This window comes from Salvia splendens, chromosome 5 (genome assembly GCF_004379255.2).
Source record: "Salvia splendens isolate huo1 chromosome 5, SspV2, whole genome shotgun sequence".
Classification (NCBI taxonomy): domain Eukaryota; kingdom Viridiplantae; phylum Streptophyta; class Magnoliopsida; order Lamiales; family Lamiaceae; genus Salvia; species Salvia splendens.
Window position 1 is genome coordinate 34,289,471 of NC_056036.1, and position 14,636 is coordinate 34,304,106.

General features: G+C 38.2%; 1 protein-coding gene across 1 annotated transcript; it reads left to right on the plus strand.

Moving 5' to 3' along the window:
• Positions 1-3,065: 3,065 nt before the first annotated feature.
• Positions 3,066-14,418, plus strand: LOC121805545 (protein transport protein SEC31 homolog B-like). Its single transcript, XM_042205446.1, has 22 exons — positions 3,066-3,618; positions 4,139-4,202; positions 4,306-4,428; positions 5,781-5,877; positions 5,964-6,000; positions 6,118-6,223; positions 6,331-6,388; positions 6,753-6,850; positions 6,974-7,093; positions 8,039-8,081; positions 8,750-8,859; positions 8,929-9,056; positions 9,166-9,712; positions 9,787-9,879; positions 10,776-10,961; positions 11,048-11,261; positions 11,667-11,773; positions 11,868-12,053; positions 12,162-12,287; positions 12,370-12,652; positions 13,617-13,855; positions 13,960-14,418. The coding sequence occupies exons 1-22, from the start codon at positions 3,299-3,301 to the stop codon at positions 14,047-14,049; spliced, it is 3,375 nt and encodes a 1,124-aa protein (XP_042061380.1). The 5' UTR covers positions 3,066-3,298; the 3' UTR covers positions 14,050-14,418.
• Positions 14,419-14,636: the final 218 nt, after the last annotated feature.

A 14,636-nucleotide genomic window follows, 5' to 3' on the forward strand; every position in this document is an offset into this window, starting at 1 on the left:
AATTTATAAAAGAAAAAGCAATCCTATTTTATGGAATATTTTAACTTTATAATTTCTTCTTTTGTCTCTTTTTCTACACCTGACACATTTATTATATTTTTAGCCTTATTTATATAAAATGTGTGAGCATTTTAGATGAAAAATATCTTTAAATTTGTAGTACGTAAATGAAGATTTGAATTAAGTTAGTTATGATCACAGTTAATTTTCCGTTTATTTTCATAACTTGTTCGTTTAATCGATGTATGAAATTTGTCGATCAGGTCAATATGAAGATTCGACATATTACTATATAAGTTTAGTTTTATAGTTTATTCATTTTATTAAAATTTATTAAAGTCTTGAAACTAGTTATCAAACAATCTGATATAATATACAGCATAATTGCATTTATGTATCTCAGACCATCCACTACGCTGTCTCTATACCGTCCCTTAACTACTATTTGACCACTATTTGAGGGCCCCACTATCATTTTTTCTTCAATCCCTTAACTAAGGGACGGAACCTGCAACGCTCCGTCCTTTAACCGTCCCTTATTCCGTCCCTTAATTACTATTCATTCAATTTCATTTTTTATTATTCAATTTCATTTTTTATTTTTTTTACAACTCAATTAAATTTAAACAAACACAATTCATTAAAATTAAAACAACATTACAACTTAAACTTAAAAAAAAAAGAAAAAAAGACATAATTAAAATTCTAAAAAAAATAAAAAATGACATAATTTAATCTTCTCCGCCAAAGTTTTCCCAAATGTGCTCAATTAGGTCCTCTTGGAGTTGGGTGTGGGCGCTAGAGTCACGTGTCCTTGCCCGAATAGCCAACCGTTCTTGTATAGACGGATGCGCTCCACTTCGCGGCGGACTACTTGCGGTTGAGCTTCCGGGAGATTCGGGGTCGAACCAATTTCCCGCATCGGGTCCTTCGTCTCGGACAATCATGTTGTGCAAGATTATGCACGTATACATGATGTCGACCATGCTCTCCATGAACTAGGAACGAGTCGGGGCTTTGATGATGTTGAAGCGCGCTTGGAGAACCCCAAACGCCCTCTCCACATCCTTGCGCGCAGCCTCCTGCTTCTGCGCAAAAAGAGACTGCTTTGGGTTCGCAGGCCTGCCGCACATCTTCACGAAGGTCGGCCACTTCGGGTAGATGCCGTCGGCGAGATAGTACCCCATTTTATACAGCCGGTTGTTGGCGACGAAGTTGATGGCCGGCGCTTTACCATCCAAAACTTCGGTAAAGAGATCGGACTGGTTGAGCACGTTTACGTCGTTGTTCGACCCGGGGACCCCGAAGTACGCGTGCTAGATCCAAAGCCGGTAGTCGGCAACGGCCTCGAGTACAACGGTTGGGTGGGTGCCTTTGTGGCCTCTCGTGTAGGACCCCCTCCAATCCACCGGGCAATTCTTCCATTGCCAGTGCATGCAATCGGCACTGCCAAGCATCCCGGGGAATTCGTGCACTTGTTCGTGCAGGTTGAGGAGGAACTGACAATCGTCCGTGCTTGGCCTTCGGAGAAATTCGTCACTGAAGGTTGCCCGGACGCCTCTGCAGAAGTTGAGCAAGCACATGCGCCCAGTGGTGTCTCCGATGTGGAGGTATTCGTTGAATATGTCGCCCGTTTGTCCAGTCGCAAGCTGACGGATGGCTGCAGTACATTTCTGCAGCGTCGTGTGGCTGGGACGGCCGACCGCGTCGAACCCTTCTCGGAAGAACTCTTCCCGGGCCGCCAAAGTATTCGCTATGTGGAGAAATAGCGGTTTACTCATGCGGAAACGGCGACGGAAGTAGGTATCTCCCCAAATCGGGTTATCGCAGAAGTAGTCGCGTACTAACCGTGCGGCGGCTTCCTCCCGGTTCCGATTGATGTACTTCCGGGAGCGTCGTGGGGGTGGCGCGGCTTCCTCCGCCTCTCGTCGTCGATCTTCTTCAAGTGATTGTTCCATTAATTGACGCATTTGCTCAAAAGGATCCATTTGTTTGAGTTGATTTAAGATGGAAATTGGAGTGATAGAGAGGATTTGAGAGGAATAGATGTGTGTTTGTGTGTGAAATGAGTATGAAATAGGATTATTTATAGAGTAAATAAATAAATAAAATTAAAAAGAAAAGAAAATAAAAAATTAACGGTAACATTACCGTTTGAAATTTTTTTTAATTAAAATTCGATTTTTTTAAAAAAATGAATTATTGCGTCATCCGTGACGACGCCCACTCGCGGGTTAAAAAAATCGATTTTTTTTAAAAAAATGAATTATTGCGTCATCCGTGACGACGCCCACTCGCTGGCCAGCGAGTGGGCGTCACGCATGCATCGGGGGAGCGCCACGTCGCCCGGGCTGGGGGACGAGCTACGGGACGGGACGAGGGTTGCAACGCGTCCCGCGGCGGAACCGTCCCTCCGGGACGGAACGCGAGTCGCGCGCAGGACGCGTAGTGGATGCTCTCAATCGAGCCATCCTATAGGGTTTCAAGTTTCAACTTTTAGGTCACACCTACTTTGTATAATCTAGTAAACTAAAATTTAATCGAATAAGAAATTTATAATCATAATAAAATTTACTAATTTAGTGAACTATATGAATGAATACTCAAAAAACTTCCCACTCAATGTTAAATCCAGTATCTCGTTCATTTAAGAAATAAGCTTAAATATATACATAATTATTTTTATAATTTCAATTTGTATTATGTATAGTTGTATACCATGTAGGTGGAATACAAAATAACTAAAATAATAGAGTGAGTGACTTATGTATAATGATGGTTCAGTTATTAGTTGAATATGAATAGAAGACTATCATTTAAATCTGACTGAAACTATAGATTTTAATTTTTATCAGTCTATATTTGGAATGTTATTTCTATTTTTATCAATTATATATTTTTAATTATAAATACATTGTAAAGACTAATTTCATTTGGAACAATAAATAAAGAAAATCGTAATTTCATTTTTGATACATGGGAGAGAGGGGCAGTTTCGTCTTTCCGGCGCACCTAAAATGACGTAAATCCCCGTATTACCCTTTCCTGGTAGCGAAACCCCTCCCTCCTCACTCTACACTCTGATATCCCCAAAATCGAAGTCCAACACAGAAAGATCAGAGAAGAAAGGCAAATCGAAACCTAAAAATATACAAAATCAACATAAACAAACCCATACAGAGAAAATTCCCTCTCACTCTCCCTCGATCGACGCTCAATTATCCCATAAACCTAGATCTGTAGCCCTTTGATTTATGTAACTAGCTGCATCTCGTTTGACAGATCATACATTTTTGCAATGGCGGGCTGTATAAAGTCTGTCAATAGATCGGCCTCGACGGCCTTCTCACCCGACGGTGCGTACATCGCCGCCGGGACCATGGCGGGGGCCGTGGATCTACAATTCAGCTCCACTGCCAATCTCGATATATTCGAGCTTGATTTCGTCTCCGACGATCGACAGTTGATCATGGCGGGCACTATTCCCAGCTCTGAGCGCTTCAATCGGATTTCGTGGCAGAAAGCCTCCGCCAATTCGGAGGAGTATCCGCTCGGTCTCATTGCTGGTGGTCTTGTCGACGGCAACATTGGGCTTTGGAATCCTAAGCCCCTGATCTGGTGAATTTTATTTACTTTCTTTTGGTCCCTCTTCTCTTCAATTGTCCCCATTTACCAATTTTTTTTGTTTTTGGGGTGTTGATTATGGCTGCATTTTTTATGATCGCGTGGTTGGTGATATATTTTATTCAATGCAGCTTGCATGTGATTACTGTGACGAGTGTTTTGATTGCTTAATTTCATGAAGTTAGACGGTATATATACCATTTGAAATGAATTTGTATAGTTCTATCTTGTTTGGGCTGTTTCAAGAAATTTTGAATATGAACATTTTCAACAACGATTGCCGCAAAACATTACATTCTAAAAAAGAACTACTAATAATACTGATTTTGGCTTGGCTGTGCTATTCTTTGGTTGTGCTTTTTTTAATGTTTCCCGGATTTAGAAAATAAATATTATTGGCAACAGTTTGATTCATTTGGCTTAGAAATCCTGATTTCTGTTTATTAAGGAGTATTTTTTACCTCTATTTTTTTTATATCTTATATCATTTATGTTATTGATTTTCTGACACCAGTAAAGAAGGTTCTGATACAAGTGAGAATACATTGGTCACAAATCTTACAAGACACAAAGGACCTGTGAGTTCCTACTGTCCTTGTTCTATATTATTAATGCATTTTATGAATCCCATGTTAATTATACGGCTGGTGGATATCTCGGTGGTTTTTAATTTTGGTTCAGGTTCGGGGGTTGGAGTTTAATTCTATTACTCCACACCTTATTGCTTCTGGTGCTGATGAAGGTGATATTTCTATTTGGGATTTGACCAAACCATTAGAGCCTAACCATTTTCCGGCACTGAAGGTATGCAGTGATTAGCTTTAGCACCATTAAGGTCCTTAAACTAATTATGTGGTAAACAAGAAATTTATGAAACATATTGTGATTGTCTGTATAAATCATGTGTTTTTTGGTCTTCCATTTTCTTTGTAGCACTTGTAGGGGAATTCTGTAATTCATATCTATTAAATGCTTGATGGTTCTGTGCTAAAAAAATGAGATTTCCTTGTCTATATGTTCTTATGTTTGAATGTATGTACTGCAGAGTCCATTCAAGAGAAAGGTGAATAATTGTTTGCAAACTGTATGCACCCAAAATAGTCTTTCTTGAAAGCCCAACGGCTCAGATCCATGTTCTTACTGAAATTGGCTAAAATTGTGTAATAAAATTAGTATCATATTGTAGCCTGGTTCTGTCAAAATATTTAATTTTTATAAATTTGAGACCACTTGAAGACGCAGAGATTTTAATGTAAAACCCCACAGTTTTATCGTGAGTCATCTAACACCACAATTCTTGGGCAGGTAATAGATTCTCTGGATTTACTAATGAATACTCAGTAACGTTTTCTTGATCTACAAAAATTCACTAAGAGCTGACTCACCGATATTGTGTCTTTTGGACTAGCATTTACCTTGTTGGTGCAAACTAGAACTATTTTATTTGAAGAAAAAAGAACTACCTCTATCCAACAGAAATTAGGCTTCATATGCTTCTCCAGAGCAAAAATCTACTTTGTAGCCTTGTTGGTAGCTGTCTCATTGAAGAGTAGCATTATGAATTTCTGACTGACAATCAATTAAATCCATCTTAAAAAAGTTTGATTTCCCAAATGAAAAAGTAAAAAAGAAATAAATTAATGACATATAGATCCAGTTTGAATATTTTCCGCTAGACGATCTTCTGTCTTGCACTCCCTTACTAAACTCCTGTTATTGGAAATTTGGGATAGCCATACACCTGTGCATGTTGATTCTTGTATAAGAATCTGGCATCCGCCTTAACCCTTCCCCTCTTACCAAGACTAAAGAATGTTCCTGTGAACTGTGGCTAACACTGAGTTCAATACAAAGTTGTTTTCTTCAAGATGGATAGAAACCGAATTGTGTATGATGCAATATTACTTTGTGGAATGCTTCTTATGATTGCATTTTAAACATGTGTACACCACAATAATTTTTTCACTGACCCCACTTATATTATCGAGCTTTTCCATTTCTATTTTGCCATTTCTATTCTCTCAGATAGATTTTGCTTTTGATCTCTAGTCATAAAAAGTTTTTGGTATATTGGTTTTAAACTATGCTGCTTCTCTTGTCAGTTATTTCCACACCCGAATTGGGAACGAGAACTCAACCTTTTGAAATGTTAACAGGGTAGTGGGTCTGCATCACAAGGTGAAATTTCGTTTTTGTCCTGGAACAGCATGGTTGAGAAGATCCTGGCATCCACTTCTTATAATGGGACAACAGGTGAAAACGATGCCCTTCTAATGGATTTTTTTTTTCTCTCAAATCTACATTATACATTGGAATGACAAGGATTAAATATATTTCAGTGGTGTGGGATCTGAGGAAGCAAAAGCCAGTTATAAAGTATGTTGTCTGCATTTGAGTTAATGTTAAGTACTTAAGTTTCATTGTTGCGTTTTGAGCAATTGACTGATGTCCTTAGGTTCTTTTTGCTGATCTTTTATATGCATGCCCTTGCAGTTTCTCGGATCCAGTTAGAAGGAGGTGCTCTGTTTTGCAGTGGAATCCCGATGTTGCAACTCAGCTTATTGTTGCTTCTGATGATGATGATTCGCCTTCTCTCAAAGTAAGGAATACTTGTCCTTACATTATCTATTGGCAGTTTGGCACATTATTGTTTTTCTCAAAGGCTGCTTAAATTTGTGTCTGTTGATTGCGGCTTGTCATTTTCAGATGTGGGATGTGCGCAATATAATGTCTCCAGTGAAAGAGTTTGTAGGACACACCAAAGGTAAATTATCCGAGTTTCACGTCTGACATTTCATAACTTTTGTCCTAACTTGAGTTTTCAATATGCTTCTAATCTGTCTCATCCTTATTGTGATCTCTCAGTTCTCGATTATATTATAACATGATTTGTTATGGTCTGAAATCAAGCTTCCGAAGTTGTATGGCTTCCAGATGGCTTAGTAAGCTATTCTGATGGTCACCTCACACTGGGAAATAGGTCTTCTTAGATGCTTGCTTCTATGAGCAGGATATTTCTCTTTTGTTCCTTGGGTTCCTAATAACCTTTTTGATAAGGCCTGATAGATAGAGACTTTTTGATGTACACTTGTTGGTAAATTTTCATTAGACTGTATCATTGTGAACAGGCGTGATCGCTATGTCCTGGTGCCCTATTGACAGCTCTAATCTGCTTACCTGTTCCAAAGATAATCGCACTATTTGCTGGGACACAATATCTGGAGAGGCGAGTTTTGATTATCTATGTTTACTTAAATAAAGCATTATAGTTTTTCATGCAGATTCCTTTCCTGGGTTAGTTTTAGTAGCTCTATAACACATGACAGTTTCAACATAATGTTTTTTGTAGATTGTAGCTGAATTACCTGCTGGAACCAACTGGAACTTTGATGTTCACTGGTATCCGAAAATTCCTGGAGTCATATCAGCATCTTCATTTGATGGGAAAGTCAGCCTGTATAACATTGAGGTTAGTTTGTGTCTCATCTATCATGGAACTCTTTTAGTGGTTACTGGTGTTCTGTGTATGCATTGGTTAGTGGTTACATAATCGGAGCAAATTTTGAATTTGGCGTGAGTTTGGAAAAAAGGTTCCAAACTCATTAAATATAACATCTAAGTCTGCAAAATATTACATAACATCCAACCTTAAATGACTAAATCGGAACACAGTGTGTCTCGATTCGTGGGGCGCGCACCTTGTCACCCCTGCGGCCCATTGCCTTGCACCCCAGATTTTTACCTAATCGCCCCTGTGCGCCCCACGCTCCCAACAACACTAGTGGTGCCTCTTTGTGCCGCAGCCTCTGCTCAGACAAAATCATATCTTTATCGCTGCCTCCATTGTATCCATTGTGCTCCATCAAATTGCTCACGCCCATTGCTCTTTTGGAGTTTCAGCATATCTACACTTTGATTCATGTTCTCAAGCATGAATATGAGTCCCCTTGGTCGGTCCACTCTATCCTTGTGGGCAAGGCTGTTTTGACAACAGGAGTATTGATATTAATATGCATCATTAGATTTGATTAGTTATTAGTATTACTCCCTCCGTCACAAAAAATAGTCCCATCTGTTGACGGCACAAGTTTTAGTGCACAATTTGTAAAGTAGGAAAGAGAAAGAGAAAATTTGGGTACTAGGAGAGAGAGAGCGAAAATGTGGTGATAAAGTTTCCTTAAATAGAAATGGGTCTAATTTTGGTGGATGGACCAAAATTGAAAAATGAGACTATTTTTCTTGACGAGTAGTTGCTCAACTATTTTTAATATGGCCTTTTTGGAGGATGGTCTCTTAGTCACATGAAGTATTTATCTTTGTTTATTTGCTATCTCTGCTGTCGTCATTGTTATTAGCAAATGTATATGGTAAGTCCGCCTTTCACTCCATACCAATTATTATCTGTCAACTGCAGGGTGCTGGCCGATATGGTCTTGGTGAGGCTGACTTTGGTGCAGGTAACTTTCATTCTTTAGATAACAAAACCATTGTGTGATTCATCTCTCTGTGGGGAACATTAAATAGTAAGTAAAGAGTCTTATAATGTACACTTGTTTGGGTCATTACATTTACTAATACCTTTTCATATTTACCCCTTGATTGGTCATGATGCCCTATTATTAAGATTGGCTTATCACAAATTTTAAATGGTACTCCCTCTTCATTTTTCTCGCTTTTACTTTACTATTCACACACTCTAACTATTTATTCGATTTTTTCAAAACGAGTCTTCTCTACATTATTCTCGCTTTTACTTTACTATTCACCCACTCTAACTATTTATTACGATTTTTTCAAAACGAGTGCAAAAAGAAGTGACTCAACTTTCTTGCAAAATAGAAACTTTTGAAACGGTACGGGTTTTAATGCACAATTGGTGAAGTAAGAGAGAAGAATGGGTAGTAAGAGAGAAGGAGAGGAAAATGGGTAAAGTAAGAGAGAGGAAGAGAAAATGTAGTGGAATTAGTGTTAGTGGATTGTAGGGTCCACTTACCAAAATAGAAAGTTTCTATTTTTAAGGGACGGAGGTAGTATTATCTTGAAAATGTTCTACATTGTTTTACCTTGCACTCTGTTGTTATGTGTTGGGTTAGTCTTATGTGCAATGTCTTGTGTTCCTGTATAGCACCTCTGAGGGCTCCAAAGTGGTACAAGCGAAAAGCTGGAGTTTCATTTGGCTTTGGTGGGAAGCTTGTTTCATTTAATTCGGCTGAATCTTCTACTGGATCTTCAGAGGTACGCTTACAGCATTATAGTTTTCTGCTGGAATATATTACACTCTCTGACAGCCTTTTGTACATCCAGATCTTTGTGCACAATTTGGTCACTGAACATGGTTTGATTAGTCGATCTTCAGAGTTTGAAACGGCAATACAAAATGGGGATAGATCAGCTCTTAAACTTTTATGTGAAAGGAAGTCTCAAGAATCTGAGTATGTCTTCTTCATTCTAGACTTGGTAGCATCAGCATGCTTCAGGTTAATATGGCATGCATGCATAGTTACTCTTTGGCCTATATTTCACCTATTATTTCCTGGTCAGATCTGAAGAGGAAAGAGAAACATGGGGCTTCATGAAGGTTATGTTCAATGAGGATGGAACTGCACGGTCAAGGCTGCTTTCCCATCTTGGTTTCAGTCCGCCTATCGAAGAAAGCAACTCTGAACTGAATGATGTTACTGAGCATGTCGATGCTCTTAGTCTTGATGAGAGTAAAGCAATTAAAACAGGTGTTTCTGGGTACAAAGAATCTGCCTTATTTGCAACTGACAATGGGGAAGATTTCTTTAACAATCTACCTAGCCCCAAGGCAGATACACCTGTGGCTACTTCTAAGGATGAAGTTGTTGGAGACTCAGTAAAAGAATCCCATCAAGAAATTGACGGACGGGAGGACAGTTCTGATCCTTCATTTGATGATGCTGTCCAACGTGCTTTAGTTGTTGGTGACTATAAGGGGGCAGTTGCACAGTGCAATTCTGCCAATAGATTGGCAGATGCCTTGGTCATTGCGCACGTTGGTGGGGTTTCATTGTGGGAGAGCACACGTGACCAGTACCTCAGGACAAGTCTCTCTCCCTACCTAAAGGTGGGGAGTCATTCTTGTTAACATTGCTGGTTTTTTATTATTTTTGTAGAATGACTAATATTTAGTTGCTTCAGGTTGTTTCTGCAATGGTAAACAATGACTTAATGAGCATAGCAAACACCAGACCTCTGAAATCATGGAAGGAAACCCTTGCTCTCTTTTGTACTGTAAGTCTATCATTTCCTGTAAACAAAATTGGAGTTTACATTACACACCCCTAAATTGTGGTTACATCCAGCCTATTTGTGTAAAACAAATTTTAAATTCTGTACTTCTTTTGAGATGTAAGACCCAAATAGCTTCTACTTGCTGTCTGCCTTTGTACTCTGATTCTTAAGGGTCACTGTTTTTTCTTTAGTAGGAAAGGTTAGTGTTTGGTTGTCAAGGCATTATACTGTATTACTCTGCTTAATCTATAGCGTGATTAGGAACTCACATTCGAAAAGTGGAGAAATTTGCAGATAATATGTTATAAAACTTAATGATTGTGCTCTTTTACAGAGGTGTATACGATGACATGATTGACATCTGTGTCTGGAAATATACATAAGATCTCTCTTACTATATTTGCATCCATTTGATGTGATAAGGTAGCCATTCAATGTTCATGATCTGAAACTAAAATGGTAACTAGTAGTCTAGGCCTTTGAAGCTTGTCTATGGAAGATCATTGTCATTATGGCATTATCAAATGCTGTGTGTTAGAAATGTGGTGTGATTTTTTATTTTTCTAGAATACATCGCTAGATGCATTCGGAATGATTAAATTTGCATCTTAAAATACTTAACAAATACTAATAAGGGGTCACATGTTATAAATTACGAGTTTAGATTTCATTCATTGAGTGCTCTGTAAAAAAAAAATTCAACCTATTAATCTCCTTAAAAATTGTTACACGGTATTGGTCATGAATGACTCTTTTATGGATATTGTCAGCATTTTGTGCACATGTATTCTATGTGGAGCATATCAAAGGGTTTAACTCCACAAGCGAATCTTTTCTGCTAGTCTAAAAAGAAATCTGCCATGTCTTATTTCTGGTCTCTGTTTGCTGTTATCCAGTTTTCACAGACAGATGAGTGGACCCTATTATGTGACACTCTTGCTGCTAGACTTATGTCATCTGGTGATACAACTGCTGCGACACTATGTTATATTTGTGCTGGAAACATCGACAAAACTGTGGAAATTTGGTCAAAGAGCCTGTCAGCAGAACATGATGGAAAGTCCTATGTAGACCGTCTCCAGGTAAGCTGCATTGACTTAGTGTTATTTGATAAGGGTCTAAGCTCAGTGGAAAGATGAATTCACATGTTATAGTTTTATCTTTGAAGGATTTAATGGAGAAGACTATCATCTTTGCTTTGGCTACTGGGCAAAAGCGATTTAGTGATTCACTGTGTAAGCTAGTTGAGAAATATTCTGAAATATTAGCAAGTCAAGGGCTTTTAACTACGGCAATGGAGTACTTGAATCTTCTGGGGACTGAAGAATTGTCAACTGAAATTACTATCTTGCGTGATCGTATTGCTCGTTCAACTGAGCAAGGTCTGTGGTTATGCTATTTCATCTTTATATGCTCAGTCAAATTATTGTTGAATTCCTAGTTGCTCTTACAAATAGTATCTGTTAAGTGTTAACCAGTTGCAATATTTAATACTCCCTCCCTCCGTCCAAAAAAAATAGTCCCATTTGTGGACGGCACGGGTAATGAGAAATTGGTATAGTAAGAGAGAGGGGAGAAAAAGTAGGTAAAGTAAGAGAGATATGGAGAAAAAGTGGGTAAAGTATGAGAGATAAACTTTCTATTTTTCGTGGACATCCCAAAATGGCAAAATGAGACTATTTTTCGTGGACGGAGGGAGTATAATTCACTCCACACCATTTTCAGTAAATTGTTTATTAAAAACATCACAACCTTCTAAGTTTTATGCCCCATATTTTATATTTCAGAGAAAGAGACTGTGAATACAGCAACTTATGATAATAGTCAATTGCAAGTTGGAGCAGCATATGATAATAGTTACAGCGGTGTTGGCACTTCTCAACATCATTATCAGGTTTATATTATTGCATCCTGCTTTGATTAAAATGTTAATTTGGTTGATGCATATGGTTCTTATCTTAGACAATGTTACATTGTATCCTCCTCAGGATACTGGAGCAGCTCATATCCAACCTATCATTCCGGGCAATCAGTATGGTGATAATTATCAGCAGTCACCTGCTGTTTCGTACAGAAGAACTTATAACGCTCCTCCTGTTTATCAGCCAGTTCCACAGTCTAATACACCTCCGCCTACTATGTTTGTCCCTTCTCCTGAAACTCCAGCTCCAGTGGTGAGTCCAGTGTGGTTCTGTTTCTATTGTAGAGTTGCATATATGTTTGGGTTATTGTAGTGAAGTTGGAATCTGATTAGAGAACATCTGCTTTCAATATCGTTGCAGGGAAACTTTCTTCCACCTCCTGTTAATGCTCAGCCTCCTGCGAAATTTATTCCCGCAAACCCTCCATTATTGAGAAATGCAGAGCAATATCAGCAGCTGTCCACTTTGGGTTCCCATTTATATCCAGTATGCTAGCCTCCTTAATTCTCACTCCTTTTCTTTCTAAGTTAATCACCATTTCTTAGTGCGCACGAATTTTATTATTTAGGGGGCTTCTAATCCTGGTTATCAAGCTGGTGCTCCGGGTATGTCGGCATATGGTGCTAACACATCTCAAGTGGGGCCAACTACTGGGCAAGTGATGTCCCAGGTTATGACTCCTACCCCACCTTCTACAGGATTCATGCCAGTGGGCAATTCAGGGGTCCAAAGGTCTGGTATGAATCCAGTGCAACCTTCTAGTCCTTCTCCGCCAGCTGCAATGCAACCACCAGTTACTCCTGCTGCTCCCTCTCCTACAGTACAGACTGCTGATACATCAAATGTTCCTGGTAAGCTTCCTTTCCCACTTTAATTAAATACAGTATATCTTTGGGAGTTTTGGAAGCAGCTTATCAAAGAGATGCATCATGTGGCTTGCTTGATTTATCTGTGATTACCTTATTAAGAGGCCTGATCCATTTGTAGAATATAATAATGCAAAAAAGATGAACAGAAGCATGTGGAAATAGCCACATTAACTAATTCTGACATGAACATCTCAAGAAAACTTTCTTCTCCATGTTTTCTAAACTTCTAAATACACAAACAAATAAAAAGAATCTCCTTTGTCCAACATTTTTACACTAATCTATTTTTTTCGGACATTTCTTTCCCTTCTTTTTTTTTCAATCTCACTTCAAACATAATTACCTTTCTTGCTTCCTTTTTCTTTCCATGCAGACTTTTATACTACGTTTATAAACAAAGTAAAATCCATCTCCGTGTCATGCATTTTGTTCACCAATAACTTGCATAGAGGGTTAAAGAAATGGATACCAAAATACAATAGGGAGACGGCTTATTATAATAAGTAAAGCGAAAGGCTAATCAAAACTTAGTCACTGCCATCAACTGTAGAATATCCTCTTCTGTCAATTAGGAAAATCTTTGCTTATTGTTCTTACCGAAATTTAAACTTAGTTGGATCTTCGACAAGTTGAAAGAAGTGAAAACGCAGATTGAGAATCAATATGATCAGTGAGCTATAAGCGAGTGAAGGATTGAGCGTTGAGCAGAGAATCATTTTCCCACCTCTGAGAGCTATTTTTATGGGAATATATTGTGCCTGTGTACTTGAGCTTCATGATTCAGGTTGAGGCTCTTTAGTAAACACTTGAAGTGATGCATGCAGTATTGTGTTTCACTTTTTTAGCGCCAGGATGTTTATTGCAAAACTATGTTTGTTAGTGTTGTATGAAAAACCTTATTCCATTTGCTCATCTCCCCTTACAAAACTTAAAAAATCTCCTACAGCACAACAGAAGCCGGTCATTGCAACTCTAACAAGACTTTTTAACGAGACAAGTGAAGCATTGGGAGGATCAAGGGCAAATCCCGCAAAGAAGCGAGAAATAGAGGACAACTCAAAGAAGTTAGGGTCCCTGTTTGCGAAACTCAATAGTGGAGACATATCTAAAAATGCTGCAGAAAAGCTTGTACAGCTTTGTCAAGCACTGGACAATGGTGATTTTGCCACTGCCCTTCAGATCCAGGTACACGAGAAAATTTCCAACAGCTATATCCTTTCTCGATTCTTGATATATTTCCTCCCATTTTCATTGATACCTTTGCATGTGAATGATGTGATTTGATATAGGTTCACCTCACAACAAGTGATTGGGATGAATGCAACTTCTGGTTAGCAACATTGAAAAGAATGATCAAGACTAGACAGAACTTCAGATAAATTATATAGGCGATTAGGTCGTCAGTACTTGTGATGTAGCATAGAATTGTAGTTGTTGATTCATGTTCAAGTGAGAGCTCTGTACACAAGAATTTAGCATACAGGTTCTTGTTTCACTCTTTTGGGAGATGGCATCTTTTTGTTTCAATTTCATTGGATTCTTTTATAAGAACTCCAACGTTAGATGGTTTTACAGACTGAGTTTTTCCTTCTTTCTTTTTTTTCTCTCTTTTTTTGGGGCAATTATTAGCCACATAAAATATTTAGTGTTGAGACGTAGATACTCTTTTAATTAACTACACGCAACGCACTGTTGTAATATTTTTTCAGGGCATGTCTATGGAAACTACTTGTATCTTTGATGAGATATTTCAGTTCTACTTTACTTGATTTTTGTATTATTCAAAAAGTACTCGTCTCTGATTATAGTAAACTAGTAATGATTAACATGCCTTGAACTATTATTGGATTTGTGTTTACAATTTTACCATGTTCTAATAATGTTCAAAACAATATATTTTGCCGTTTTTACTATTTTTTTTCTAAATTCTACCAATGAAAATTTGTTTACTTAGGGTTTAGGGTGA

What these genes read in the sequence shown, in the direction of transcription:
- LOC121805545 (XM_042205446.1), top strand. Translation starts at nt 3,299, where the DNA reads ATGGCGGGCTGTATAAAGTCTGTCAATAGATCGGCCTCGACGGCCTTC. An exon ending in TTACAAGACACAAAGGACCT is followed by an intron (nt 4,203 to 4,305) that starts GTGAGTTCCTAC and finishes ATTTTGGTTCAG; the next exon opens with GTTCGGGGGTTGGAGTTTAA. An exon ending in ACCATTTTCCGGCACTGAAG is followed by an intron (nt 4,429 to 5,780) that starts GTATGCAGTGAT and finishes AAATGTTAACAG; the next exon opens with GGTAGTGGGTCTGCATCACA.